General features: G+C 37.1%; 1 protein-coding gene across 2 annotated transcripts in view; it reads right to left on the bottom strand.

The window, feature by feature from the left end:
- Positions 1–27,463, bottom strand: part of CDK17 (cyclin dependent kinase 17) — a 94,977-nt gene that overhangs the window by 5,838 nt on the left and 61,676 nt on the right. For both annotated transcript variants that reach the window (XM_005143124.4, XM_031043714.2), the window contains 9 exons: positions 12,769–12,894; positions 8,867–8,923; positions 6,415–6,529; positions 5,812–5,906; positions 5,425–5,487; positions 2,214–2,337; positions 1,128–1,248; positions 507–604; positions 119–224 (listed from right to left, as the gene is read on the bottom strand). In XM_005143124.4, the coding sequence (XP_005143181.1) occupies positions 119–224; positions 507–604; positions 1,128–1,248; positions 2,214–2,337; positions 5,425–5,487; positions 5,812–5,906; positions 6,415–6,529; positions 8,867–8,923; positions 12,769–12,894 (905 nt within the window). The remainder of the gene's footprint in view (positions 1–118; positions 225–506; positions 605–1,127; positions 1,249–2,213; positions 2,338–5,424; positions 5,488–5,811; positions 5,907–6,414; positions 6,530–8,866; positions 8,924–12,768; positions 12,895–27,463) is intronic.

The following is a 27,463-nucleotide window of genomic DNA, read 5'->3' as shown; positions in this document are numbered from 1 at the left end:
AACACACCTGATGCAGTTTTCCAGCATTCGGTAGCAGACTGTACTTGGAAACACGTTCACATTTACAGATATGTAAACCACTGGGATGCATACTGTCTATTAATAAAATGTAAAGTACCTTGGTGCATGGTTGATAAGGGGTTGTGGTTTATATTTAGGAAAGTTGTAGTTTCTAAATTCATCAGTGGAAGAAATGCCTGGCCATGTTTCTTGACATGGCGTTCCTGCATTTAAAAAAGAAAGAAATTCAACTTAGAAAAATGTAAAGAAACAACTTGAACAAAAATAAGCATTTAATCTTGTCCTTTAAACAGGAAAGAAAGAAAAAAAAAAACAAAACCCAAAAGAGCTCAATCATTTTTCATCAAGAGTAACTCACTCACCCCAATTACAATGTAAATGCAATATAAAATATCACCGTCTATACCTCAAGATCTACAGTTCTCACGGAAAAAGAGCTAAGAACAAACATATAGCATTAACATTACTGCTAAAAGTATCCTTACCCAGAAGTCTGAAAATTAAATGCAGTTCATCTTCAACAGTCGAACCAGGAAAAAGAGGCCTTCCTGATGCCATTTCAAAAAATATGCATCCGACGCCCCTTTAAAAAGCACAGAGGAAAAGATAAATCAGAAACCACCTCCCAGATGAAGCTTTCAGCTCTTGAAGACTTCTGTGATTTCTCTTCAATTAAAACAAATTAAATTAGTTGTTAGCTACACACTGCTGTTAAAAATGTTGTTTTGAAAGATACGTAGTAACAAAAGAACTGTCAAAGACTAAACAAAACCTGTCATAGCTATATTCTATCCTCTTCCTTCAGATGTCAAGTTTATCAATTCTATTACAGTTCACAGTAAAATATCACATTATAATGTCATTAGGAGAACATGTTTGTTTTTCTCCCCCCTAACACTGTGGGCCTAATGCCTGCTTACTCTAAGCGATAAAAAGAGAAATAATAGCATCTTGCCTGGCTGACATCCCTTTCTCTGAAGATCTAACTCACTTGTAACCTTCAAAAATTCCAAGAATGAGCATTTGAATGCTACTAAATAATGAAGAGTTGACATTTTTCATCTTGACTGAGAACAAAAATTTAAATTAGATAAAGCTATACAAACCACATGTCAATTTGAGTTGAATACTCTGAAGATCCAAGGAGAACATCAGGTGGTCTGTACCATAATGTGACAACTTCATTGGAATAGGTCTTCGTAGGAACAGACTTTGCTCTAGCCAATCCTTGATAAAAGGGAAATAAAGTCATACAGTTTGCTGAAATCTTTATTTTTTTGCATGACAAAGAATTCAGTATGAGCTAAATCAACCTTATTGTACTTGCTAAATACCTTCCTTTAATGTTCATTAAAAAGCCCTACTAAATACCTTTCTACAACTTGTGATTTGCTTCTTAGTATTTACAGCAATCTCGTGGTCTGCATTTTTAAGCACAGAAGACAGGTAAACAGATAAAATCCTTCAGTAATCCTACAGATTTCATTAAAACAACTAAATGTTAGATCAATATGACACCTCCCTCCTGTGAAAACCCTTCTGCAGTATTTCTGCAAAAGGCAGATAGCAATAAGCAAATAATGAAAAGGTGGAAACAGACTAAATTAGCGTTGGATCAGCAAAGGTTTTCCATCCTAACAGTATCAAAGTTTGTCAGTATTACCTTCAATGAAATTTAGGTCTACCGTGTTAGATACAATCTAAGCAACTTTCATGCACACACAAGGCAGAAAAAACAAGTGGTAGCACAGCTTTCAAAGGACCTTCCTAATACAGAAGGTAACAGGAATCTGTGAATGCCCCACTCTACTGGATATCCCAAAGGAACTTGGTGTATCAGTGATGAAGTAACACCTAACAATTTAGCACATGGACAGATCCTTTCTCTCTCCTGACATGGTTACTCTGCTTCAGAGTGGAGTCTTAGAAAAAGCAACCTGAACTCCACCTTAATGATATGACTGTCAGCTCCCAAGAAAGCCATTAAGACCACTTTCAAACAACAACTCAAGTGGCATTATTACTATGCACATATTACTTTGATTACTAACATCCTGTAAAAGGCTGACCTTGATTTTCCACCTGAGAATGCACAAATGAGACCTGATGTTCTCTTCTTTCCTTTATAAGGAAAGATTCCTCTTTTGCTGAGCAAAGGAAAATGTTTGTTACAGAGTATTTTCAAGCCATACCAAAGTCTGCAAGCTTCAGTTCTCCTTTCTCATTAATGAGTAGATTTTGTGGCTTCAGATCTCGATGTAATACCTTTCTTCTATGACAGTATGCCAAACCACGAAGAATCTGGTATAAAAATAGCTACAAAAGAGAACATTTATATAAATAAGACTAAAAATGTTAATGTACAGATTACCTGACTGTAACAGCCCATTTGGGCACTGCAGGGTTAAGTCTCTGTGCTGCAAGCAGAACAAAAATACTTCTCAAGAGTAAGTTACCTTTCTATATGAATACAATCCAGACATCGTTATTTAGATTTAAAAGCCCTTTATGCTAATGCACTGCCTTAACACCATACTTTACAACAAAAATTCTAAGAGCAATTTATTCTGCTTAACTGAAGTGAACCACAGGGCTGTTTATTTTTAAGTAAGCATTTATCAGTGCTCTTCTCCACACTAGTATCTTTAAAGGTACCTGTCTCTGACTACATTGAAGTTCCGTTCTGCAACGGAATCCCTTCTGAAAATGTAACTCAGCATCCTTTCTATCCAATTGTGCTAAACTAAGTATAAACTAACATTTTGGCATGCTGTTTGAAAAATATGCTGGGATTCACAAGCTCATGAAACATGGAGAAATGAGAAATGAGGATTACTAAAGCAGCCCAACTGCCTCTGGCATTTATATTCATCCCCTCACCTTGACACACAGAGGTTTATTTTAGTCCTTTGGAACAGCAAGCAAAGCAAACAACTTCAGTCACGCATATTAAGGCTGCACATACATAGACACAAAAGCAGTAAGGGAAGAAGAAAGGTTTACCAGAGGGCAGTCAAGCAAGTTACTATATCACTGCATTAAGAACTACTGTTTTGCAATTTATGTATGTATACAAGGTCTGATCTTGAAAATGTGACTTCTGGGTAGACATTGCTGGCATTTACCACACAACAGTCCTCAGCCAGTATAGGTGATCAAATGTACAATGAAAAAATGCACAGCATTCCAGAAAACAGTGTTTACCAATGTGACAAATTCAGCATGTAGCAGAACTTTCATGGAGAAACACCAAAATATTTTTATATGACCATTTCCTAACACATCAGTTTGTTTTTGTGCCAGGTGGCACCACCAAATTCTTTTTTGTAAACTGGACAAATACACAGCAGGTGTAGTTACACCCATCTCCTCTCAGTCTGCTTAAGTGGGATTTATCTGTTCTAGAAAAAAAGAATTGGCATTGATATTTTTCTTCCTGTTTTCTTTTTTGAGGAACAGGATAAGAAGCAACAAGTGTTTTTCCATCTACTCATGTCCATGCTGTTGCAGGGGTAGTCAGTTCAAAGTGATATTAACCACACTGCTGTGGAAATTGATAGCCATCTCTAGTGTACACTGGGACTGAAAGGCTTAGTTAAGAAAGCAAAACAGATCATTCCACACAAACTGTGGATATAAACCACAGTTGGCAGTGATCCTTTTGGAAAGGCACGGGACGACATGTATTAGCTCAAAACACACACATTTTTATATTATACATCTTCATTTTGTTAAAACTAAAACCTGAAAATTAGCTGAGGAATGTGAGGAGAGTGATGACAGAAGGTCTCTCAAATGTAAGTAATGACCCAACCCTCCCAGTTATTTTAACACAAGCACCTACAGCTACCACAGTTAAGCAGCTGTTTTGGTTTCCCAGTGCCAAAGGTACTGACCGTACAAATCTGCTCCTAGGTCATAGCTTAAACCATAGGCAAACAAGAAAAAACAGTTCCTCTGCTTAGCTCATATTACCACAAACAAATTCTGCTTGTTCTCTAACTGCACTTATTATAGGAGTCAGCATTCCACTTTACCTTTTATTTTTTTAAGCTTAAAGCCCCACTTATTAACTTGTAGTTCATTAAAAACACAAGCATAATTATGCTTTTTTTGTTGTCTATTTGAAGTAGATACGAATTAAAGAATTTCCCTTTACACACTTTCAAAGGATGAAACAGAGCAGGCTAAGGACAAATGTCTTTTCCTAAAGATACGTACTGTAATGCAACAACAGAATGAATGGAAAAGCTAACCAAAAAGTAACCAGCATCTAGACTGAATTCCATCTATAATTCAATTACAAACAGATTTCTCAACATGCACCTAAGCCAAAAACAAGGATGACAAGTCTACTGGAATGTACACAAAGCCCACCACAATATTCAGTACTCTGTATTGTGCCGTGTGCTACTGTGTAAGAATAAATGTAGTTTTCGTACCATGTGTACCGACTGATGTGTTTTTTTTGTTAGGACCACTGGTTAATTTCTTAAAGAGGCATGTAAGAATTTCTCAAAACATATCTGCTATACAAATGTAATCCTTATATGAATTATATATGGCTTAATGAAGAGGTTTGAAGGCACAGTGCAGCACAGGCTGCAACACAGCAGGGTGCTATTGGTAACCTAGCCTTCTTGGGCAACTTCATTCATTTCAGTATAGTATTGTTCTCCTATTTAGAATCTTGTTTATAAAGCCTTAAGTATTAAAGAACACAGAGTTATTCCAGTTTTCCAAATCAAATTCTGCTTGTTAGAAGAGAAGTAACACTTAAACATGAGTTAATGTCATCAGGCTAGATTGGCAACTGAGTCATTTGACCTGGACACAGCCACAGTTAAAAGAAACACACACCTTAAAGAAAATAATTACCATTATCAACAGAAAGCTGAATATTACTCATTCTTGAATATGTATTTTCAATTTCTTACTTGTATGGTAGGCAATGACATCCAAACCCACATTCATAACTGAGGCTAAATTTTCCACAGCATGCATATGTAAGTTTTAATTGAGGATATACCAAACTACAGCCTTAACTTAATAAATGAGTATAAAATAATGAAAGGACAAAAAGAGGTCAAAAGAGTTATGAATTTATTATTCTTAAGGAAATTTCTAATTCTAAATCTATAACTTCAAAGAGAATGTATACATATGAAGTTATATCATCTCCTATTTTCAGCCATCAAAAGCAAAAAGAAAGACTTCATTTGATGTCAAATGTAGTTAAGCCAGAGCCAAAGGTCAAAAAGGAATTTACTTTTTTTTTCTGTTTTCTTTTTCTTTTATTATTTTTTTAAAGCCCAAAACCATACAGCTCCTGATTATTACGTTCTCTGAAATTCTTAGAACAGAGAAAGCTGGAAGACAGTCACTGCTACTCAAAAAACTCACCTTTACATTGTGCATACTCATGATGTTACCACAGTCATCCATGTACTGCTTCAGATCCTTGTCCTGTCAAAACATCATCATCACTAGTCAATAAAATAGTGGACAGCAGATTATGTAAGTATTATTTATTGTTAGAATTGAAATAATTCATCAGAAAATTGAATTTTCTGTAAAAAATGTTCAACAGTAAAAAAAACAGGCAACATCATTTGCTATTGCCTTATTCTCCATGTTGTGTGTCACAGTATGCTATGAAATTGCCGTATTCTCAACTTACATTGGAAGTAAAGAGTTTTTCTTCATCCCTCTTATTATGCTCTTGTTATGTCTGTGTTACTTAGAAACCATAAAATGAATGTAAAGCTCGCTAGTTGTGTAAGCACTTACCAGATATTCAAAAACAAGAGTCAAAGACTTGTCTGTGTGGACAATATCGTGTAATGTAACAATATTTGCATGCTTCAGATCTTTTAATAATGACACTGAAAAAGAGAATTGTAAGTATAAACAAATGCAAAACACGAGCAGTAAATGCATTTCTAGTAAATTCATACATATAAGCTATTTATATTTTTTAATATTTAAAAAGCCACTTTTTAAGAACTTAATACTCACAGGTTTAATTACTAAGGGACATTTGAGTAACAAAGTGTAAGTATCTCTTACATTATACATTTCAAAGAGAAACAGCCATTTCATAAATTGAATTCTGAATCCCTGAAAGTCACTCATTAACAATAGTCTAATTCAGTACAAAATCATCCATTTGAGAACACATCCACTCCCCATAAATAAATCTGAAACACTGAATCTTCTTAAGTCTAGACTAAAATTTTCCTCATTGAAACCAACACCAATTTCATTAATCTCCCATGTAGCCTATGTATTTCCAAGTACTAAGAGAACTTCGGTAAAAAAAACCCAGAAAACAAAAAAAAAAAATAATCCAGAAGCATTTGAAGTTCTAAGAAATAAAACCAAAGTTATCACCTTCTCTTATAGCTGTACATGGTGCTCCTTCTTCATGTTCCAGGCGGATTTCTTTCAGAGCTACCAGGTTCTCTGTCAATTTACTTCTCCCCTTATAAACTGTTGCATAAGTACCCTACAAAATGGAAAAAGAAGGATACTTTTACATGTTGTTCCTTCATTTAAAGATCAGTTAATAAACAAAATATAAACTTCTGTTTGAGGTTCTAATAAGTTAAGTTCTGGATATATATAGGTTTTTTTACATTGTCTTCTTTAGACAGATCTAAAAGTACTGAATTATTTTAATTATTTATATTAAGTTCAGGTCTGAACACACAAAAGACACATATGCTTAACAAGTCTGAAAATGACATGGAAAGCCACACACCATAGAGCTGCTGAAGAAGACAGATCAGGTAACATTAAATTCACTAAGTTCACTGCTGGGATCATTTACACTCTTGAAAGTTACAGTTTGATTAAAACTAGCTCAGGTATCTCTAAACTACACTACCATTACATTTGCAAAGGCTGCACACTTTTCCATTACTTTTATGAAAACATGTAACTTGTTTTGGCAGCTTCTTGACATCATGAACAGTGATACCATGAAGCTTGTATTTCTCAAGCTTTTTTTTTTCTCTTTTTTTTTCAATTTTCTTTTTTGTTTGTTTGGACAGGAAGAGATCCAAAGTTCTCAGGACTTGTTACATAAGGGCAAGACATTCTGACAAAACAGCAAGTAGGTACAACTAATCCCAGCAAATGAAAGAGGACACAACAAAATTACAAAAACTGCCCTAGGTTACAGTACAGTACTGTAAGGCTCTACAGAGGGATCTGGACAGGCTGCATTTATGGGTTGTGGCCAACTGTACAAGGTTCAACAAGGCAAAGTGCCAGGCCCTGCACCTGGGTCACAACAACTCCATGCAACACCAAAGGCTTGGGGCTAAGTGGCTGGAAAGCTGCCTGGTGGAAAAGGAGCTGGGGTTTTGATCAAAAGGCGGTTGAATATAAGCCAGCTTGTGCCCAGGTAGCCAAGAAGGCCAAGAATATCCTGGCTTTTATCAGAAATAGTGTGGCCAGCAGGACTAGGGCAGTGATTGTTCCCCTGTACTCAGCATTGGTGAGGCTACGCCTCCAATAGTGTGTTCAAGTTTTTTGCCTCTCCGCAAGAAAGACACTGCGGTGCTGCAGTGTGTCCAAAGAAGAGCAACAAAGCTGGTGAAGGGTCTAGAGCACAAGTCCTGTGAGGATCAGCTGAGGGAACCAGAGTTGTTTAACCTGGAGAAGGTGCAGGAGAGACCTTATTACTCTCTACCTGAGAGGAGGATGAAGCAAGGAAGTGGCTCATCTCTTCTCCCAAGTAACAAGTGATAGGACAAGAGGTAATGACCACAAGCTGTGCCAGGGGAGGTTTAGATTGTATATGAGGAAAAATGTCTTCACTGAAAGGACTGTCAAGCATTGGAATAGGCTGCCCAAGTAAGGGGGCAGATATCCCTGCAGACATTTAAAAGACATGTAGATGTGGCACTCATGGACATGGTCTACTGGTAGGCTTGGCAGTGCTGGGTTAACAGTTGGACTGAACGGTCTTATGGGTCCTTTCCAACGTAAATGATCCTATGACTCTAAATACCTGGTGTTGTCCACTACACTTTGTAAACAACTGAGAAAATGTACACCCACAACTATGACTTGATACCTACTAGATCAACATTTCTCCAAAGATATGCAGTGTTATATCATATATAGTGATCCACCTAACAAGTACTGGAGACAAAATAAAAAATAAATGCTTTTGGAAATTAAAATATTTCAAATAGAGGATTGGCAGCAATATTCACAGCAAAGACGCTGACCAGCCCTGCTTTCTTCTACAATCTGCAGTGTGTCCCAATGCTCCTGTGCTCCTTATTAATTTTTGATCCCACCGGCCAACCTCAATCAAATTGGACAGGACTGACACTTGGCTCCTCCTGAATTCCATTGTTTCTCTGGAAGTCAGAGGCTGAGTGGAGGTAGAAAGCTGTACCACTGCCCTCTCAGAAGGACAGGCAAGCTCAGTGTTACATACTTTAACTTGCAGCATCCAGCTGGTTGCCTAGTTCAGATATATACTGGCTTCTCTACCAGAACATGCATAGCTACTGCCCGCACTCTGCAAGTGTTAGCTTCTTGTCCAGCATGAATGTTTCCTGACATCTAAGTCAAGGCAGGAGGACATCAGGCTTATCTAGTTTTATTACTGACAGAATAATTATGACTGATTTTCCTTATGATACATGCATAGAACATTTGTGTGGTTGTGACATTGTTACACATGTGGACTGTATCTGGTTAGCTGAAGAGATAAATCCAATTAATATTTTGAGGGATTCAGAGATTTTCCACAAACATTTATGTAGAATTTTACATCAGATATTGTCACCAAAGCACTAATAATTTCAAAAGCTATACATACCTCTCCAAGCTTTTCTAACTTGATATAGGTTTCCATTTTTCCAAATCCAATTTCTGACTGCAACGAAAAGAAATTGAAAATTGGTCACTAAAATGGAACACTTTATATATAATCAGCAAGCTAAACTTTGTTTCAGAAAAATACTTCATAGTACTTGATCAAGCACAACATAATTCCATTTTAAAAACAACGTAGCATACCATGATATAAATATGTCCCAGAATCCGGGCCTAACGCTCAGCCTGTTGGCCAGTCGACTGTGTATCCTAGGAGGATTACGAATTGAGTTACATGTGGACCAAAAGCCCACATTAGCCTGCCTCTTACTTAGGTCTTCTCTACTATTCTAATCTGATTACTACAAATGAGGTCATCTCAGCTCTTCCATCCTTTCTTTTGCTCAGCATAATCATGTGCTACTACTGCTTCTTTGAAAGTAACTTTACTTATTTGCTATGTTCAAGATCTCAGATCGAGGTTTTCTCTCCCATTCTGATTTCCCACTGCTTTTCAGCCTAAAACTCTGCCAGTAAAACCCCTTAACATTATTCCTTCACATGCCTGAGCTTTGTCTCAACAATTCACATTTATTGGCTCATAACTTCATGTCATCATGTATTTTACTTGGATCTATTCACCTTCTTTTTTCATCACCAACTTAGCTCTGCAATGCAAGCTGGGAGGGTTTACTTGCCTATGTAACACCTTTTTGTGAAGACTGGAAGACCATTACTCTTTTCCTGTTCAAATCCACTGCTACTCTCGTATTTAATATGGTTATCTCCTACAGTTATTTTCATGAAAGACAACTGTTAATTACACCAATGCTTTGTACTGTTCTTACAGTGTAAAGAATGCTGAAAGCAGACATGTAAACCGCAAAATTGTAAACCAATTTAGAAAGTCCTATAGCCTATACCCTGTCAAAACTGAAAATCAGTGCAATTCACTGGGTTTTGTTTTACTGACAATTAAACATATACTAAGGCAAAAAGTCAGGTTTTCTCCCCAGCACCACCTCCTCCTTCCACTTCCAAACACAGCTCTTCACTTGCTATTTCTGCCTAAGGAATGACACTGATCCCAAACTGACTTCAGCACCTATGTTCACCAGTCAGAATACATTGATTTGTCCCTAAAAATCTGATGGATATTAAAGTTGTATGTTATTTCAGCGTAACACAAACACTGCTGACTGCATTAAGATTTGACAACAATATGAAGGTATACTAATAAAAGTTGAATTAATACTTAATTTTCAAAACACATGCATGAAAACATATCTGAAGTACGTTTAAGATCTTGTCTTTAAACATATCTGACATATCTAAGGTAAAAAATTGGAACATAATTATGTTAACATAGTATTAAGAGAAAACCTGTTTTATTAAATTAATGTTAGAATTGAAATAAAAAAACCTCACAACTGCATAAAGATACTTCAGCACAAGCATATTTAGGACCTGGTTGACGCCATGCTGTTTATCCCAAAGTACAAGCAGAGTTGGTATCTGGCAATCCTTATAACTCCAGTGAGATTTTAAACCTACCACTGATACAGCTATAACGTTAGTAAAGCAAATATGTTTCCAAAGTGTATTTTGACCTGCTTAAGTGTCTTGAAGTAAGTATTATACAGTATTATTATTAAAAAGACAGGTTGCTTCATTTACAGAAGAAACTAAAGGAGAACTCATAGCCACTGGCCTTATAACTGCCAGACAGCCTGGAATACAACTTAAAAATCTGATTTCTAAGAAACCTCAATATTTTTCATTAAGACTAATAAATTGAGGATCTTCTTTAGACAATAAAATGATACAGTATTTCCTACATACAAAGGACAGATATTCTCCAAGACCTACCTTTCAATATGTTTAATTTTTTAATCACATTTTGGTTGCCTACCACTCAGAAGAAAAACTTTTTTACATTCCTCAAACTAACACTTTTTTTTTTTCCAAAATAATTTCTGAACTATTTTTTTTTGCTACAATACACATCTGTCATATCTTGACTTACACAAAAAACACTCTCATTTCTAATGGCTGGAGCATAAGAGTTACACCTATGCTACTGTGCATGTGATACTGTACATGTATACACAAAATACTATAAAAGTTAATTTTCCCCTTGTATTTCAAAGAATAACACCAGGCCTTAAGTATAACAAGTCCTCACTTGATACTCTTTATAGCCTTTTTCCTTTGATTCCTACTACACTTTGGAAAGAGACACGCCTTTGAAGCAGAGCACAGTGTTCATATATTGTAATTAACAGTCCGGTAGGCAAGCTTTCAATGACAATCTCAGGATACTGAGTCCTTCAATTTCTCTCTTCTAAAACTTAGTTTGAAATCATGAAAGGACAAGGCAGCAAACGCATTCCTGCGTACCACAGCAGTGCTGGCGGGTTTCATTTTGGACTTCTAAGCCCTGAAAGCATTTTTAAACGGCAAACCGAAAAACCTTGTGACAGGAAGCTGATTCCATACACACACCATACTCATTAGAGGGCACTGTTTTTCTGTTTGTCTTGTAGGAGGTAAAGAAGACAGAACTTGAACTGCTCTCAGGGGTCAATGTTAAATGAGTAAGGGGATTTAGCTATACAGGAAAATCCCCCAGCCTCTAAGTACTGAAACGATACTTTACCAGAATCTGAAAAGAGAATGTTTTGGGAAGCTACTCCCCAGTTCACTGCTGCATCAGTAACTAAGCAGTTAATGAGCTATAAAATTCTGGCACAAATATTTAAGCTTGCTACATTATTATTACTTCCAGTGCTTTGATCCTATCTTTTCTTCTTTTAATACCATTCTTGTAAAAGGCAACATGCAGATTAGAGCTTCAGTCCAGCGCACTAAGTTCTATTTTTTTAGGGGAAAAAATACATGACAAAATTCAACCATCACTTTGTTACAGACAATAGTAATTCACAAAGAATACAATAAATATAAATCACAGTTGTTAAAACTAAATTCACTACAAGTACCCTCATAATTATTTTCAGTAAATAAGCCATTAAATCAAGAAAACAAAGAACAATGTGGATTATATTAACTTATCCAGTTTTTCTCTGTATAGAATTTCTCAACTATGAATTTGCTCAGAAAGTCAGTAATGGTCTTGCAACTCTTTAAGATTGCAGTTAATATTAAGAAAGCTGACAGATCAAGTTATGATTAAAACACAGCAATTTTGGTAAAAATAAGACAAGAATGGGTTTTTTTGGACTATTTCAGGGATGTGAATATTTTATATGAGAATCCAAGTTTTCTAGCATTTTTACCCTACTTACAGTGTAGGAATCATCATTCTGCAACCTCCAAGGAAAAGACTTATTTTTGAAAAGTAACACAATAATCTAAAAAGGTGTATGTGAATTAATTCATTCTTTCAAGAATTCACATATGCTTTAAAACAAATGAACAAGCAAACAAAACCCCCACCATCTCAATAGCGATTTTGAGAGACAAAAATTTGTTATCAAATACAAAAAGAACAGTGAGGATGATCTGCCTTCATATTATGCTGCTTTAGGGCATTCCTACTATATCACATAAGAACCCTGGTCTTGATCTAAGACTACATGGCCTATTTGCTCAAACAGATCATCCCTGCTCTAAAAAGCAATAGGATTTAAGTATATGCTGTGAGAGCTGAGTTTAGTCACCAATTTCAAAGGGTAAAGGTCTTCACAAAGAAATGACTGGGCCTAGTTTGAAGAACAAAAATGAAAGAAAGTGTGAAATTCTGCAATAGATTTTGGTAGGTGCATGCTGGTGAAGTTGAGGACGTAAAAGCCAAGCTGAATCACACTGATGGCATACAGATACGCATGTCAAATGAAACCTGAAGACCCAAGAGGCTGGTTGAGCAAGGAAGATGCATGCACTTACTAGTGATGCTCTACGAGAACGTCGACTCATCGGCTGATCAAATGGTGGGCTGTTAATCTGCAGCTTTTCAAGATAGCCATCTGGTATCCTGATGTCAGCAGGCAGGGACAAGCGCTTGTTCAAATCCTGCAGCAAATAATGTTAAAAAGAAGGGTCAGGTATTCAAATATAATCCAGAATTTCCTAAAACATCTTCTAACACCTGTAGTGTTACTGTTTTCACAGCATTACTATTTCAACTGCACATTTATTTATTTATTTTTAGTTTGGTTCTAATCTCAAACATGCCAGAAAATGAAATATCAAATACTCTCTTAAAGTGGCTGGTCACCACCAGAGAGACAAAAGGGCTACATATCCAGACATGCAAAATATGGGAAGTAATTTCGGAAACAATAGGAATCATTTTTCAATAAAGGCAGTTTTTCAGTACAGGTATCCAAGTAAGGAAAAGCATGCTCAGCGTCAAACTGTACCATCCATTGCCACAGATTCTACCATGAAGTTAAGATGACATCTCTGGAACCACCACTGCTTTCACACTTTTCTCCAGCAGAAGGGGGAAACTCCAGATTTCTGCTAGGTTTAATACCTGAAGGCATTAAGTTCTTCCTGTTTACCCTATCTTAGCTATCACCTCCAGCTTTGACTTCTGGGCATCCTGAGCTAACCTAAGCACTGGCAGCTACATCCCCAATTTGGCTCCCCTCAGGCTTGGCCATGTGTTTCTACTTGTGTCCTTGCAGCAGCTTTGAACTATTTCAGCATGCTAAATCATCGAGAAACTATCTCAGGCGAAGTACATAGCTTCCTGCCAGCTTTGTGATCTGAACAGGTTCAGTGTAAGGTCAGACAAGCTCACAGCCTGAATGCAGGGCAGAGAAGCAGCAAGGCAAGCCTGAGAAGCCAGCAGCTAAATTGGCTCAGGCTGCTACAGAACTGGATCATCAGACTTTCAAGACTGGAGATCTTGGGAGACAACTTGCTAAGCTTTCAGTGCTGATAATGTATTTGAACCATGCATATGCATGATCTGTACATGTACCTGAAGCAATAACTAAGCAAAAAATATCCATTAAAAACATATATTAAAATTAATCTAATTTAGCAAGTAGTTTAATTTCACGTAGGACTTAAGTGGTAATATGCATCCCCCCGGATGACTGATCTACATTATGCTATTCACTCTGGCCACTGGATACAAGCAGAAGTTTTTGGAGAGATGCCAACAAGGCTTAGCCTTCTGGCAGCTGATCCTCCTGTTTTCCTGTTGCCCCTCACACCTCCATAGGTGCAGAGCACAAAGCCTGGAAGCTTCCACTTTGCTGCCCAACATCAGCTTCTTTGCCTAACTGGAAAAAAATTGGTATCTGTTTCTTATTTGGCACAGAAGTTTTAAATTATAATAGGAGCTAGGAATAATCCCTACAGTAAAACAGTATTTTCCACTAAAGAATTTTCTTCATTTTGAAACACTCTCCTAAAGCCATTTTTGTAACAGTCAACTGAAATTCAGTGAAGGTCAAGTCATCTGAAAAGAGAAATGACTCTCCCCTACTGAAGAGAGATCCAGATTATGATTAATAAATAAATAAATTCACCCTATAATTTATTGAATTCTTCAGAAAATTCACGTAGCTCATCAGAACAGATGAGCACAAAGGAAGAAGCTCCATGTTGCCTTAAAGAAAGCAACTTTGTCATATCTTTGCAGTGGGAAAACATGGAATTGCTAGAATAAAACAGGGATGGCATGAAAAGGACCTGTACCAATCTGTAATTCACCTTCTTATTGTAATCCCAGATGAACAGTGGAGCAGTATCCTAATTTTCTTTCTCCCATTGCTCAGGAACATAAAATAAAGCATAAATTTGACAAATTTCAAGACATGTAAGAAAATAACATTGAGCTGAGTTTTTCCATATAATCCGTGAAGTCAGTAGATATCATCATCTTATATATCCCATGGCAAAATAACTCTCTCCTACTTCTATCTATTAGCTCTATGGCATAGAAACCTACTGCAGTGCTCTCTTCTTGCTGTTCCATTGTGTTTGTTTGATAGTATTTTAATAGAGTTTGTTTGTAGGAATATTGAAATCATGGACCAAAAAGGCCTTATAATATATTGACTCGATTGTACTCCAGAGCTCTCCATATATTTGTTCTCTCCTCCCACAGCACTCATACTTGGGGCAGCCAAAGCAGTGCTTCACTCCTAGCTCCACAGCCTGAAAGAAGCATTTCTAAGCATACTAAGTTGATCAATATATAGGGAGAAGGAAGAAAAGGCAAGCTCTAAGCTATGACAGCAGTTTGAAAACTATGCCATTAACTGTGCACAGTGACTGCCATCAACAATGACATACCCTTTCAAATGAAGAGAAAGGGAAACAAGTCACAGATGCTTCAGAGCTACAAAAAAATCATTACTTTGGAGTCCAGCTACCATAAAAACTGGAGATGACAATACTTCAGGTACCAGACAATATTACAATGGGAGCTAGTTGTAATTCTGTTACAGAATTCCCCTTCCTTCAATTTCAAAAGCTCTGCCCATGCCATTTTTGCAATAAGCAATTGCAAACACCCCCATGACTTGCTTCAGAGATCCATGTGACATCTTCAGTTCTACACTGAGCTTGAGCTGCAAACTTACATTGAATGCTACGCAGTGTGTAATATAAATACTGCTTGAATCTAAGTAGTTAATGATGCAAAGGCCAAAATCTATTCCCTGAGTATGCAACAAAAACCTTCACCCCCCTACAATGTCTGTCTCAAAAAACCCCAAAGACACCACAACCTGAGGGGTAAAGTAGGGAGAAAATATTTTCAGAATGGCAGTATCTGTTTTCAATACAACTTCTCTATATTTGTAACTTCACTTACATTTGTAGTATAATGGACAATACACAGGAGCAATCACTCTTTTTCCCTCAAAAGTACTTAATACTCAATCAATATTTACTGTAAGTTTTTGTCATGTTGCAAATAAAACCAAACCACTATCCATTCTCCTTAACTTCAGAGCTGAAAAAAGTCTATTTTTCTGAGAGGAAAACACAATTTCATGGAAACTGCAGCAGGTATACAGAAAGTATGCAGAAATGTCAACTAAGCCTCAACTTCCTTTTTAAAACCATATATTAAAATTGTTAGCTACAAGTCAGAAACCTTTTATGACGCCAATATCTGAAAGATGTAGTGTTACACTTATATGCAAATGCTACATTTATAAAGTTACGTCATCTTTGTATTATAATCATCCTTTATCAAATTGCCTAAAATAGGCAAAATTAAAGAAAGTCATTAAGACTGTAACCCCAAATAACTGAAAGACAGAAATTATTGTATTTTGTTTGCCTGTACCACCTTAATTCCTCCCAGTTCTTGCAATATGTGAAGCAACCACCTCTTGGGAAAAGAAAGCAATCATAATTAAATGCTATACAGCAACATGAAACAGCATTCATTAGACCTGCATGAGATAAATAAGCACGTTTCCTAGAGGCTAAATAGAAAAATTGGAAACTAAAATTCTATCAGTTTAACATAGTTAAAAAAAAAGTTAATTTAACTGGAATTATGTTAAAAAGAAAAGCAAGAACCCTACCATACACCAAACAATTCTGAACCTGACTGTTCAAGGCCAGGCAGTCTGCTGACATTTTGGCAACCTGTTCAGCTGATGGCAGCAGAAGACTTATTCCCCTACTGTGAGCTGACTCTGGTGAACAGCCAAGCTCACACCCAGCTGCGTGCTTGCTCCCTTCTCCCATGGAATGCAGAAAAGATGAAAGGATGGTGAGGAGATTGTGCGTGGAGGCAATGACAGTTTAATAGGGAAAGCAAAAGCTGTGTGCCCAAGGAGAGTGGAAAAAGGAACTGATTCACTGCTTCCCATTGGCAGGCAGGTGTCCAGAGACTTTCGCCTCAGCATGCCTGGTGGTGGCTCGGGAGTGGAAGACACATGACATAGCCACAAGTGTCTCCCCTTCTTCCTCCTTCCCCTAACTTTTTTTACCAAGCACCACATCAGATGGTAGAGAATAGCCCTTTGGCCAGTTTGGGTTGGCTGTCAAGCCCAGGGGAAGCAACCAACTTCCGCACTGGTGCTGAACGGCCTCTATGGAGAAGCTGGCCTTAGCGTATGAAGCCCAGACTCATAACTTGGATGCAGTCACCATCTCCTATTCTACATGCTGCCAGTGAAGCTGCCCCATGGCAATCTTGCTATTGCTGCTTTAGCAGCAACAAAACCTGCTCATCTGAACCCCATGGTTTGCTGTGATTTCAGCACGATGCCAGCTGGAGAGCAAGCAGCAGCAGGAGAAAGTGACTTTCAAGATTTTCTAATTCTCTTAAGCCTCTGTGGAATTTCATGAAACAATGAAAAGGACACTTTCTGGACAGAGGACTTTGCCCACACTAATTTGAACAACCAGCAGAACCTAATGACAGGTTAGCATTTGTCAGAAGAAAAAAACCAACACCCTAAACCAAGGAATATGACTAAAATAAAGAAACCTTTTATAATTGAAATTATTAGCAGGCTGTTAAGAATTCAAGCTGTTGAAAGATCCTGCTACAATGCTGCTTAAAGAAGTAACAAGGAAGCATGTAAAAATAATGACAGGACTGAATTTTCCCTCTACCCTTTACTTTTTACTAATTAAGCTTTTGAGCTTGTCAACACAACAGAGTTAAATGTCCATTTTTAATCGTAATGAATTCTGCATGCCTTTATGAATATTTTAAATTGTTGTTTCATGTTTTAGAAAATAGCGAGTTAGACTAACTCCCTATGTTATCTTACATATCCTTTTTTAAACACAGCAGGTGTGTAAGTGGTGTACACAGACCCTCAACTATGCAGAGGGAATGTGGGCACATTCCTTTGAAACTTTTTTAACAAGCAAATGTTTACTGAATTTCAAAACCTTAGCTTTCAGGGACAAGAAAGTATTTCAGGTAGAACAACCTATCTTTAGGGAATTAAAATGAAAGTGTTTTCTTGTAAGTCACTTAAAGATTTATTTTTCCAAATAAGGTCTAACTTATGAAAAAGGTTTTGTCAATTCATAACATTTTCTAGTTTGATTCTTTTATGGTTATCTTTAGGGTCAACTTGGAAAAACGTATTATCAGTGTTCAGTAAAGGTACTATAAAATGTTCAAGTGCCTACAGGTAACTGTATGCCACTTAATGAGGTTTTTTTTGATCCAGTTCTAGAATGTATTCTGCATAACATATTCAGGCACCATTTCCTTTGCTAGGGTAACTAGAATGCTTGTGGCATTTCCCCCCTCCTTCTACAACTTGGAAACACATTTTCTACCTTCATGTGCATACTTACTCTCAGCCTTGCTTTACAACTGGTATTACTGGCAGAGAAACGCATACTATTTTTATAATATGCCTGAAATGAGAATCACATTTGTCCTACTCAGCTTGATGGCAGATAAACATGTAAGCACTTGTGACACTAATACCACTTCGATTGCTGTGGAGATAAACTACCCTAATTCATGCTCATCTTTACCATCTATTTCTATCACTAACTAGAGCAAATGCTCTGAGAAAAGCTACACTTTGTCGAGCTTTGTCTTTTGTCTGGCTAGCATCCAACCACCTTGCTGTAACTTGTAACTTGCTGTAACTGTCTACCACTGACTCCTCACATACACTTGGGCACAAGAAAAGGTGTTTCAACTTAAATCCTGCAGGTCCTGTGAGCTGAGTAATTTAAATATAAGTAAACAAACATGTCTAAAAGAGACAAACCAAACCCTCCCCCAAAACCAAAACACCTTTTGCTTTTCACACATACGTGTAAGTAAAAAAAACCCAACCCACCAAATCCCAACATTTTTGATTTCTTTACTTCTGGCCCCTTTTGGATGGCTCAAAATATTGTTGCAAATACCACCTTCTTGAGTTCCTATCCATAGTAAGCCATTCACAAAAGTTTAATACTAGAACTTTCTTACCACATTTGTTTTTTTTTTTCATCTGACTCTCAAACAACTCTATTCCTTTGCTACCTATCTTGTTCTCATCTCCTATTCCCTATAATACAAACTCGTCAGCTATTCCTAATTGCTAGACTTGGCTTTACAGCCATAGCATTAGGCTTTTCAGAAAGTCTCATTCCTGGCCAACAGATCAATTTTCACTTCTCTTAAGCCCTGACAAAAAAGTACATTCTTTTCACACACAGAACCTATTTGTATTTGTGAAAGCAACTCTGTTAACTTTTCACACTTTAAATCAGATATTAAAATCAACAACTTCTGTTGTTCCTTAACTCACCATTTATTTCTTGCCAAGATGTGCTACGCGCTTCAGTAAATTTAACTGAAGTAAAATAAAGATGATTCTATAACTCAGGATATAGAATGTTTGAACTCTACATATTAAAACTGCGCTAGAAAGAAGCAATTTGAAATATTCACATTTTTTAGTTTGTCTTCTGATCTGATATGTAGCACACTTAGAGAATAAACACTAATATTTTTCACAAAACAAAATAATAATCAAAAATAACCAGAAAATTGCCCCAAGGGAGGATTTACTGAGGTCTTCCTAAGTCCAATTTTCACTATGGTACAAAAAGCAGAAAAACTGAGACTGCTTTAATTTTTATCATTTAACAAATGTACTAATTTGCAGGCTGTTTCTTTCTTGCTGCAGTAGCAACAATAAATCTTTCTCCAGTCTACTGGGTTACAAATGCCATTGATCTTTCAACTGCTAGGCTGGTTCAGGCTGCTACTGCACTCGCAACTGCAACAAGAGAAGAAAGGTTTGGGCTTCTGCCAGTGAAGCAGTAGGAAGCATAAAAAAGGGGCAATCCTGTAGTACCAAAATGACTTGTCACAAAAACTTGAAAGGAAAATCATGACAGCATCAGCCTCAGTTCACTATTCCTTGAATCTTTCATTCAGCTCACCTAGCAGCTGACTACCTTCAAACCTAGTATTTCATTGCCTGCGGCCAGATGTTCCCATTGCTTTTTTGGAGGAGAATGAGCCCTAAGCTAATGATGTAGTGATGGGGTGTAAGAAGGTCAACTGTCAAAAAAATGCCCCTTCAAAACAAAGTGAGAATGTGCTGATGCAAGTTTAGGGGCCAAGAAAAGGAAGCTGGCTCTGTCAGAAGCACGTAGCTAGTGGATGACACAAACTATATTGACAAGCTACATCATTATAATACCAATCCTTACTGCTTTGGTTCTTCAGTTTATTGGCAAGTTACACTTCCAGACAAATCATTACCTAAGGTATGTACTTAATATATGACAGCAAACAACATTCTTTCCACCTTTCCCTGAAATGGCAGCTTATCTTTTAAGAGTTAATATTGCTAAATTCCATCAATAAATTTTTGTTACAGCCTCACAAAGAAACTGTTCTTCTAAGTCTACAGACACCAGTCTGACAGCCCAAACAATCCACTACAGATCAAATGAAAATGCTTTGCTGTCTTGTGTAAGCATCAGTCTGAATTAGCCTTCTCACCAGTTCTAGCAAGCACCAGCAAGACATGTCAGCTGCAACCACAAGCTGTTCACTAATAAGTCATAGTGCTTTTGTTCACTAGAGAATACTTAATCAGATCTAAAATGCTATCATATAACCCTGCATGCAACACAGTTCAACTTCATGACACACTAACTGCAAAAAAAAAATCTACTCTTTGTATTCTTTCCTTGCACATTTTAAATAAAAATCTATATATTGTGCTACTTCATGACACAAAGCAAATTAACTAAAACCATTTGTTTATGCCAGTAAGAATTTAAACTTTCTAATACGCAACCTTATATGCATGTACTTACTGTACTACTTTAGTATCAAATACAGCATTCTGAAGGCTGCCTTATCAAATTTCAGTGCATTTTTGTCAAATGACAGCGCAGTTGAAGCCAACTGGAACCTCTGTAGAATTATGACATACAAGAATGCTAGAGGCAAAAGCAAACAGAGAAAGCCCAACCCCAAATCAGAAAATATATTTATAGAGAATTCTGTTGTTTGGTCCAAGGTCGTGAGGCAAAACCACCAGCATACACACCCATAAAAAGAAATCTATAGCATCCTTGCAGCACATTATTTCAACACCTTTATAAATAAACCCGATTACTGTAACCAAAAATACTACTTTAACAGCTGGGATGAATTAGCTATACCAGTCTTCCTTACAGGCACTCAAAATCATCATTATTCCCCCACTCAACTGACAAGCGTAACTATAATTTCCTTGTGATGCAGAAAGTGCATTCTTTTTTCTGCCTTCTGCAGAATGGTTTATACCTAAATACTACATTTTTCCTTTATACTTTAAAGTTGTTATTACTTTACTGAAAACAAAATAATAATTAATAAATTATTCTGCTGAATTTGAGGAAAGGGTCATAGAACATTTTCTTCTGGTAGACGTAATAATGAAAACATAATCCTAAAACCCTGCTGTTTCTCCCTCCATAAATCCATACTGTTTTTCAGCCAGTCTACAGAAATGCAACACAATTTAAGAGAGCATCAATTTTGAGCACTAAATCAGATGACTTGTTATGTTTGGAACAGAAACAACAGAAGTGAAAGGGGACAAAAATACGGAATTCATTCATCAATTAAATCAAGATTATTTTCAGGGATTTTATCATGAGATTAAGTTTACAGGCTATTTTAGACCCAGAAGAAACACCAATGACCAAAGATACTGCATGTTCACTGCCCCCTTCCAAACATAGTGTGCCAGATTTGATGCTGATAAGCTAGGAAAAGACAAGGAGTCAACTGTAATGAGTGAAATATTGATATTATTAATAATTCTAAGGTTTAATCTCTATTTTGGGACTAAGTCACATTTCCCCAGCACATCTACTATTATCAATCAACAACACAAAGACTTTACTGCCAGTGGTTCAAGAAAGTTATTGCCAGTGTCTGTGGCCACTTATACATACATATTTTTTTTAAAGTACAGAAATGAGAATTGCAAGCAGACAGCTTTTATCTACTTTTGCACAATGAAAAGCCTATAAAAAGAAATCTTCTAAGTATCTCTTCAGTAATATTTGTAACAATTGGTAAATTTGAACCCACAAAATTAGATTTACAGGTCAGATTTACAGGTCAGTAGGATTTTTTTCATTTAAGCAGTCAAAAAAATGAATTCGGAACAACTTCTCCAATATACTTTTAACAAGAATCTTGATTTCATGGATATGGGGCTTAAACTTACGACCAGCTGAATAAAAACTGTTCTTTCATCCTTTTTTTTTTTCTGCAGCTTCCCCCCCACCCACCCGGTGTTTTTTGCTTACTTCCTATCTGTTCAGCATTAATACAGTATTCAGAAATTGCATTCCAGGAGCTTCTACTCACAGTTAATGAAACCAAACCAAACCAAATCTGTATGACATAAAACCGTAAGAAGGAATGACCTCAACATAAACCCTGCTGAAATCCAGGGTCTGGTGGCTGTTTGACTCAGTGGTAGGTGCTGGGCAGTAACAGATGCTAATAAAGGAAGTTCTGCCTAATATACTACTACACCTTCCCGATTTTTAAACATAGATTTCCACATGTTTTCATCAGTTTCCACAGCAGGGTGGTAAGAGAAACTGCCCAAAAGAAAAAGACAGCTTAAGTGTATCAGAAACAGAAAGGATGATGTGGAGGGAAGGGAACTGGAAAAAAGTATCATGAGAAACAAAACAGAACATACCACTATAAAAATGCAAACCTGGACCCTTAGAACAGTTCTGTATAACATTAATTATTAACATGAGCTATTCACATCAACACAAAGCTGCGAGTACCAAATGGAAAGTCCCATGAAGAAACTGGCTAATTCAAAATAAACCAACTTCTTGAATATGGGAACTGGAAATCTGACCTTCCTGGACAGGACTGTGAGGCTGGAGTGAGTGCAGAGTATGAAACAGCACCCAAGTACTGACTTCACATCTGCTGCATTCCAGTGGTTACTAGAGATGTGCTTTGGAGATGACTGAACACATCCAATATAACAAAACTCTTAAATGGAACTTAAAAGGAAAACCAGGTTATGAAAAAGCAAAACAGACAAACGTAGATATTCCATCCTTATAAAAAGGGTTCTGCCTAGTGCACTACCTTTTCTAAGAGAAGTAGCATTTGTAAATGGAATGAAAGAACTTCATCACGATTAAAAAGGTTCCTAGCAGAAGGGCAAAAAGCATCAATTGCTGATAACAGACACTTATCCCTAGAAAATCTAGTAAAAGGCTGGTTAAAGAAGTCTTTCCATTATCCAAGCTGAAGTAATTTTTCTCAGTGCAGTGTCAGTTTTCTTTTGTAGAAGAAATGAAAAACCACCAATCAAACAGATCAAAAGGAGGTCCATCAGTTTCATCAAAACCCTACTAGTAATTTGGAACTCGCACTTACGTTTAGAAAAGGCATTTAAAAAACATCAAGCTTCAGGTGAACTTGAAAATAGGAGTTTACAAAAATAACTGCACATCTTCTAGTGTAACCTTGTAAAAGGTTGAGGCAGCTGCTAGGCTGAATGGAGAAAACACACTGAAAACCCAAGTCTTGACTGTGTTCAGTTTCAGTTCTTTTCTGTCTAGTACTGAAATCTGGTAGGTGACCACAAGCTTAGATTCAGAGAAGAGACAATGAGAAGAAAAGCTACGTGTTCTCAGGAGAACAGAGAATAAAATTAGACAAAACCCAGTAAGTAAGGCAGAAGGAGATATACTGCTGCCAAGCACATAAGAAAGCAGGAAGGAAAAACCTTCACTCAGAGAAGGCTCTGTACAGTGATGCCTGCTGGGTATTGAGCCTCTTGAGTGGCAAGAGATGTAGGGTTGAATGCTTAGGCTGTCTTTGATACAATGCTTCTGACTTCCAAAATTAATGACAGGAGAAAATACTGTTCTGTCCCTGACTGAAAGCCTGGGTCACTACCACCATCCAGCTTGCTATTCAAGAATTCAGAGTGCCCTATTTACACATGTGAATGGGAACCTATGAACCACATTCTGATCTGAAACCTACAAACAGAAAATCTTAGTACTTCATTGATTAATTTTTATGGGGTTTCCTCTGAAGAAAGTACACTTGCCCAGCTGGGTCAACAGCAGATCAATTGAGTTACTCAGGCTGTGTCAAAACTCCCAAAACAATCACACCCCTGGGATAAAAGGTGGAGCTCACCCAAAACTTATTTGTCATCTATGTTCTTTCTCTCAGTAGGTGACCAGCTCAATGCACACATGACCACAAGATCACTTCCTAGCTTTTGTATTTCTCCCTGTTCAGCTGAAAGCACTAACCCTGCAGCTAATCCTCCCGGGGAAGATTTACACCCTATAGCAGTGTGGTAGGAGCAGCCTGATCTGGAACACACTCCTGTCACTAGTGTGACAGTCAGATGGACAGGAACTGTTTTACAGGATAAAATATCTGGGAAACAGGCTGGTGAACAGTGGGTTATGGACCTCTGCCAGTTCACATGTGAAAACAGCTTACAAACCTTGGACTTCTGGGAAAGGGAAACAGTTTCAATTTGCACAGACTGTATCTCCCTATTTTTTATCCACCACAGTCTTAATGAAGCATTCACTATCCAGTGCATGGGTATAGGACCCCCAGTGAACACTTCTGGCTCGAAACATCAATGCATTACTGCCCATGTAATCTTTTCCAGCAAATCAAAATAAAAATGCTGTAAGCTGTAACTACAGGATCTGTAGAAGCGTTTCTCATTACACGAGATGAAAGCATCTAAACTCAAAATACACACATAGAATCATAGAATCATAGAGTAGTTAGGGTTGGAAAGGACCTCAAGATCATCTAGTTCCAACCCCCCTGCCATGGGCAGGGACACCTCACACTAAACCATATCACCCAAGGCTCTGTCCAACTCGGCCTTGAACACCACTTTGGAAAAAACTCACACAAAACCTTTGCAGTGGTTTCCTCTTGAGGCCTGGGGAAGGAGGTGCTCCACATGTATCCATTCTTTGGCTGTTTTGCTTCTAGTGCTTGAAAGAAACACGGTTCCATATATCTGTTTTGATAAACAGTTGTACTGATTTACCAAGTAATAACTGGTATCAGCATGAGATTAGTCGACATTTTAATTAAAACCTAACAGCTGTTTGAAGCCAAATTCCTCACACAATAGATACCTACCATCAGCATGGCTCCTGAATGAGGGGAAGGAAGGGGGGAGAAAAAAAAGAAGCAAGCAACTGCTCTATGGACCATTTGTGGCCTGTGGATTACCGGCAAAATAAACTTGATCTAGGAAACACAATGAGATTCTGGTGTGTTCTGTTTGTTTTCTAAGCACAAGATAACAATGAACAATCATTTAGGAAAAAAGAAAATCTAGTCTCACAAGTGCAATGCTGTCAAATTCAGAAGCAAACGCACATCATCTTCCTGTCTGTAACAGTCATACTGGCCTAAGTTTTATGTCATCTGGGGGGATGACAGATTGAAAGCTAGTGAATCTCTACAGCAACTACTGTGAATGGAAAGTTTTCACCCCAGCAGATTTTTCACTGCAGATCAAGGTTCTCTCTCATTGCAGTTTACCACTTCAGATCTAAAATGCTTCACAGTCAGGTTACACTGCAGTCTGGTGTTTTCCTATCTAAATCAGGCCAACTTAAGTTTATGAATTTTCAGCTTTCTATTGCTATGGAGATTCTGCTGCATTCAGCTGCATCTCCACTGTCTATTTTGCACTCTCCTCTCTTCCATGATACCTCTATATAAAAATGTTAGAAAGTTTTCCAACAAAATCTTCCATATACTCTAGACAAAAGAATCTGTCTGCTTTTCAACAATGTCATGATTTTATTTGTGGCTCTGAATTATTAAATGAATACAGAGAAATAGCTTTATTATCACTGCAGTGAAGACAGACACTAAGAATCAAAATGTGTATCCTAATGTACAAAACATCCCAGGAATACTAATGCTCAGTATAGGTAATTAGCATTTTGCTTACAGTATGCATGTTTTTAGCAAGCATCTATGGAGAGGGGAGGAGGGGGGTGGGGAAGTGCATTTCTTCTTTGTTTGGGTTTTTTTTGATGGGCTGCTAATTTTCAGAATTTTAGAGGAAGTTCAAACGAAGCATGAAAGATTTGGTTACATACACAAGTTCTTACAAGAAAAAAAGGACTGTTTCAAGGTTTTGGCTTTACCCGATTAGTTACCTTCAAAACAAATCAGGTCTTCTGTCAGTTCAGCAGGGAAACAAAGAAGTAATGTACAAAATTTTACAAATACAGTGTATAATGGCTGAACTAAACACAAAAAAACATACAGTTGTATGCTATAGTTGTATGACAGGCACATTCATCTTGATGCAGAGGAATGACGAATGTTGCTTTATTGAGTTTATCCAACCTTGCATATTTAATCAAGTACCTTCTACAATGGATTTCAAGTGTGACTAATGACTTCAGCAGACTACAGCAAAAACTTATTGTCAAACACATACTAATTTTCTCCAACCTGCATGTGTAGCATACAGCTATAACTCATCCTAAATGACTATGCAGGGAATATGGCCTCAGGCTACACAATAATGTCTACAGACACTGGATCCCCACAGAACAGCAAAATAAAACTGAAATAACAGAAACTTACTTCACAACAAAGATTGTTTTCTTCTCTTTATATAATCAAACTACTACTATTGAACCAGCCAACTCCATGGCACAAATCACTCCAGGCATGCAGGCAAGATCTGGTACAAGAGGAAACCTTTACCTGGTTCCCATGAAGGCCAAGGAAGCAAGTGATCCCTTTCCATGAAGAGCAAAACTAGTAGAACCTGGTTTTCTACAGATGTATGTCTTGAGACTCAACTCATGCGGATACTGGGGTGTTTAACAAAGGCTGCATCTTTCCTAGCAGCTGTATTAGCAGTCTCTCAGGATGCTGAGCTTCTTTCACAGAAATTAATAAAAAACTAGCATCTGAGATTTATATCCATCTGTCAAAACTGACACAAAACGACCCATGACCAAAACAGGAGGAGGAAAGGACAGGCAGACAATGTAATCACTTAAGGCCTTTTCACTTAGGAAATGAGAAATTCAAGCAGAAAGATTATGATTAGAAAGGTATTTTAACTGAAGCTACAAAGATTGTCACAGTTTTTTCCCCTGGAATGCACAAACAGGTTAAACGCCCACCTATGCTGATACAAAGCATTTCCAAGAAATAAACTTATATCAACAATAAACATCTCTCAGTGACTGCATTTTTAAAATTCAGATGTAAAAGTGTTTGCAGACACCAGCTTGAAATCTTAGTGGAAAAATCACCATATCAATACTGAAGCAATTTGAGAGAAACATTGTAACTCTTACAGAAAACACATGAATAGCTGCCAAAAATATTGTGCTCTCATTGACTAAGACAGTCAATGAGAACGAAGAAATAACGTTAACTTCAATCATCAGAAACAAGCATTTGGAATTTGGAGAAAAATGAATAAATTAGCATTAGATAAACAAAACTTAAACAAAAGTTTCCCAAAGCCTCTTAAAGAATAAAGTTAGAATTGTTTTACAATTAAAAAGGTTAATAAATGCTCAGGAATTTCCTGAAATTTAATGATTATTCCTGCTTTTTTCTGTGATTTTTCTTTTAGAGTTTCTT

The sequence above is a fragment of the Melopsittacus undulatus genome, chromosome 5, assembly GCF_012275295.1.
Source record: "Melopsittacus undulatus isolate bMelUnd1 chromosome 5, bMelUnd1.mat.Z, whole genome shotgun sequence".
Lineage (NCBI taxonomy): Eukaryota > Metazoa > Chordata > Aves > Psittaciformes > Psittaculidae > Melopsittacus > Melopsittacus undulatus.
This window is presented reverse-complemented; position numbering and strand designations above follow the sequence as displayed.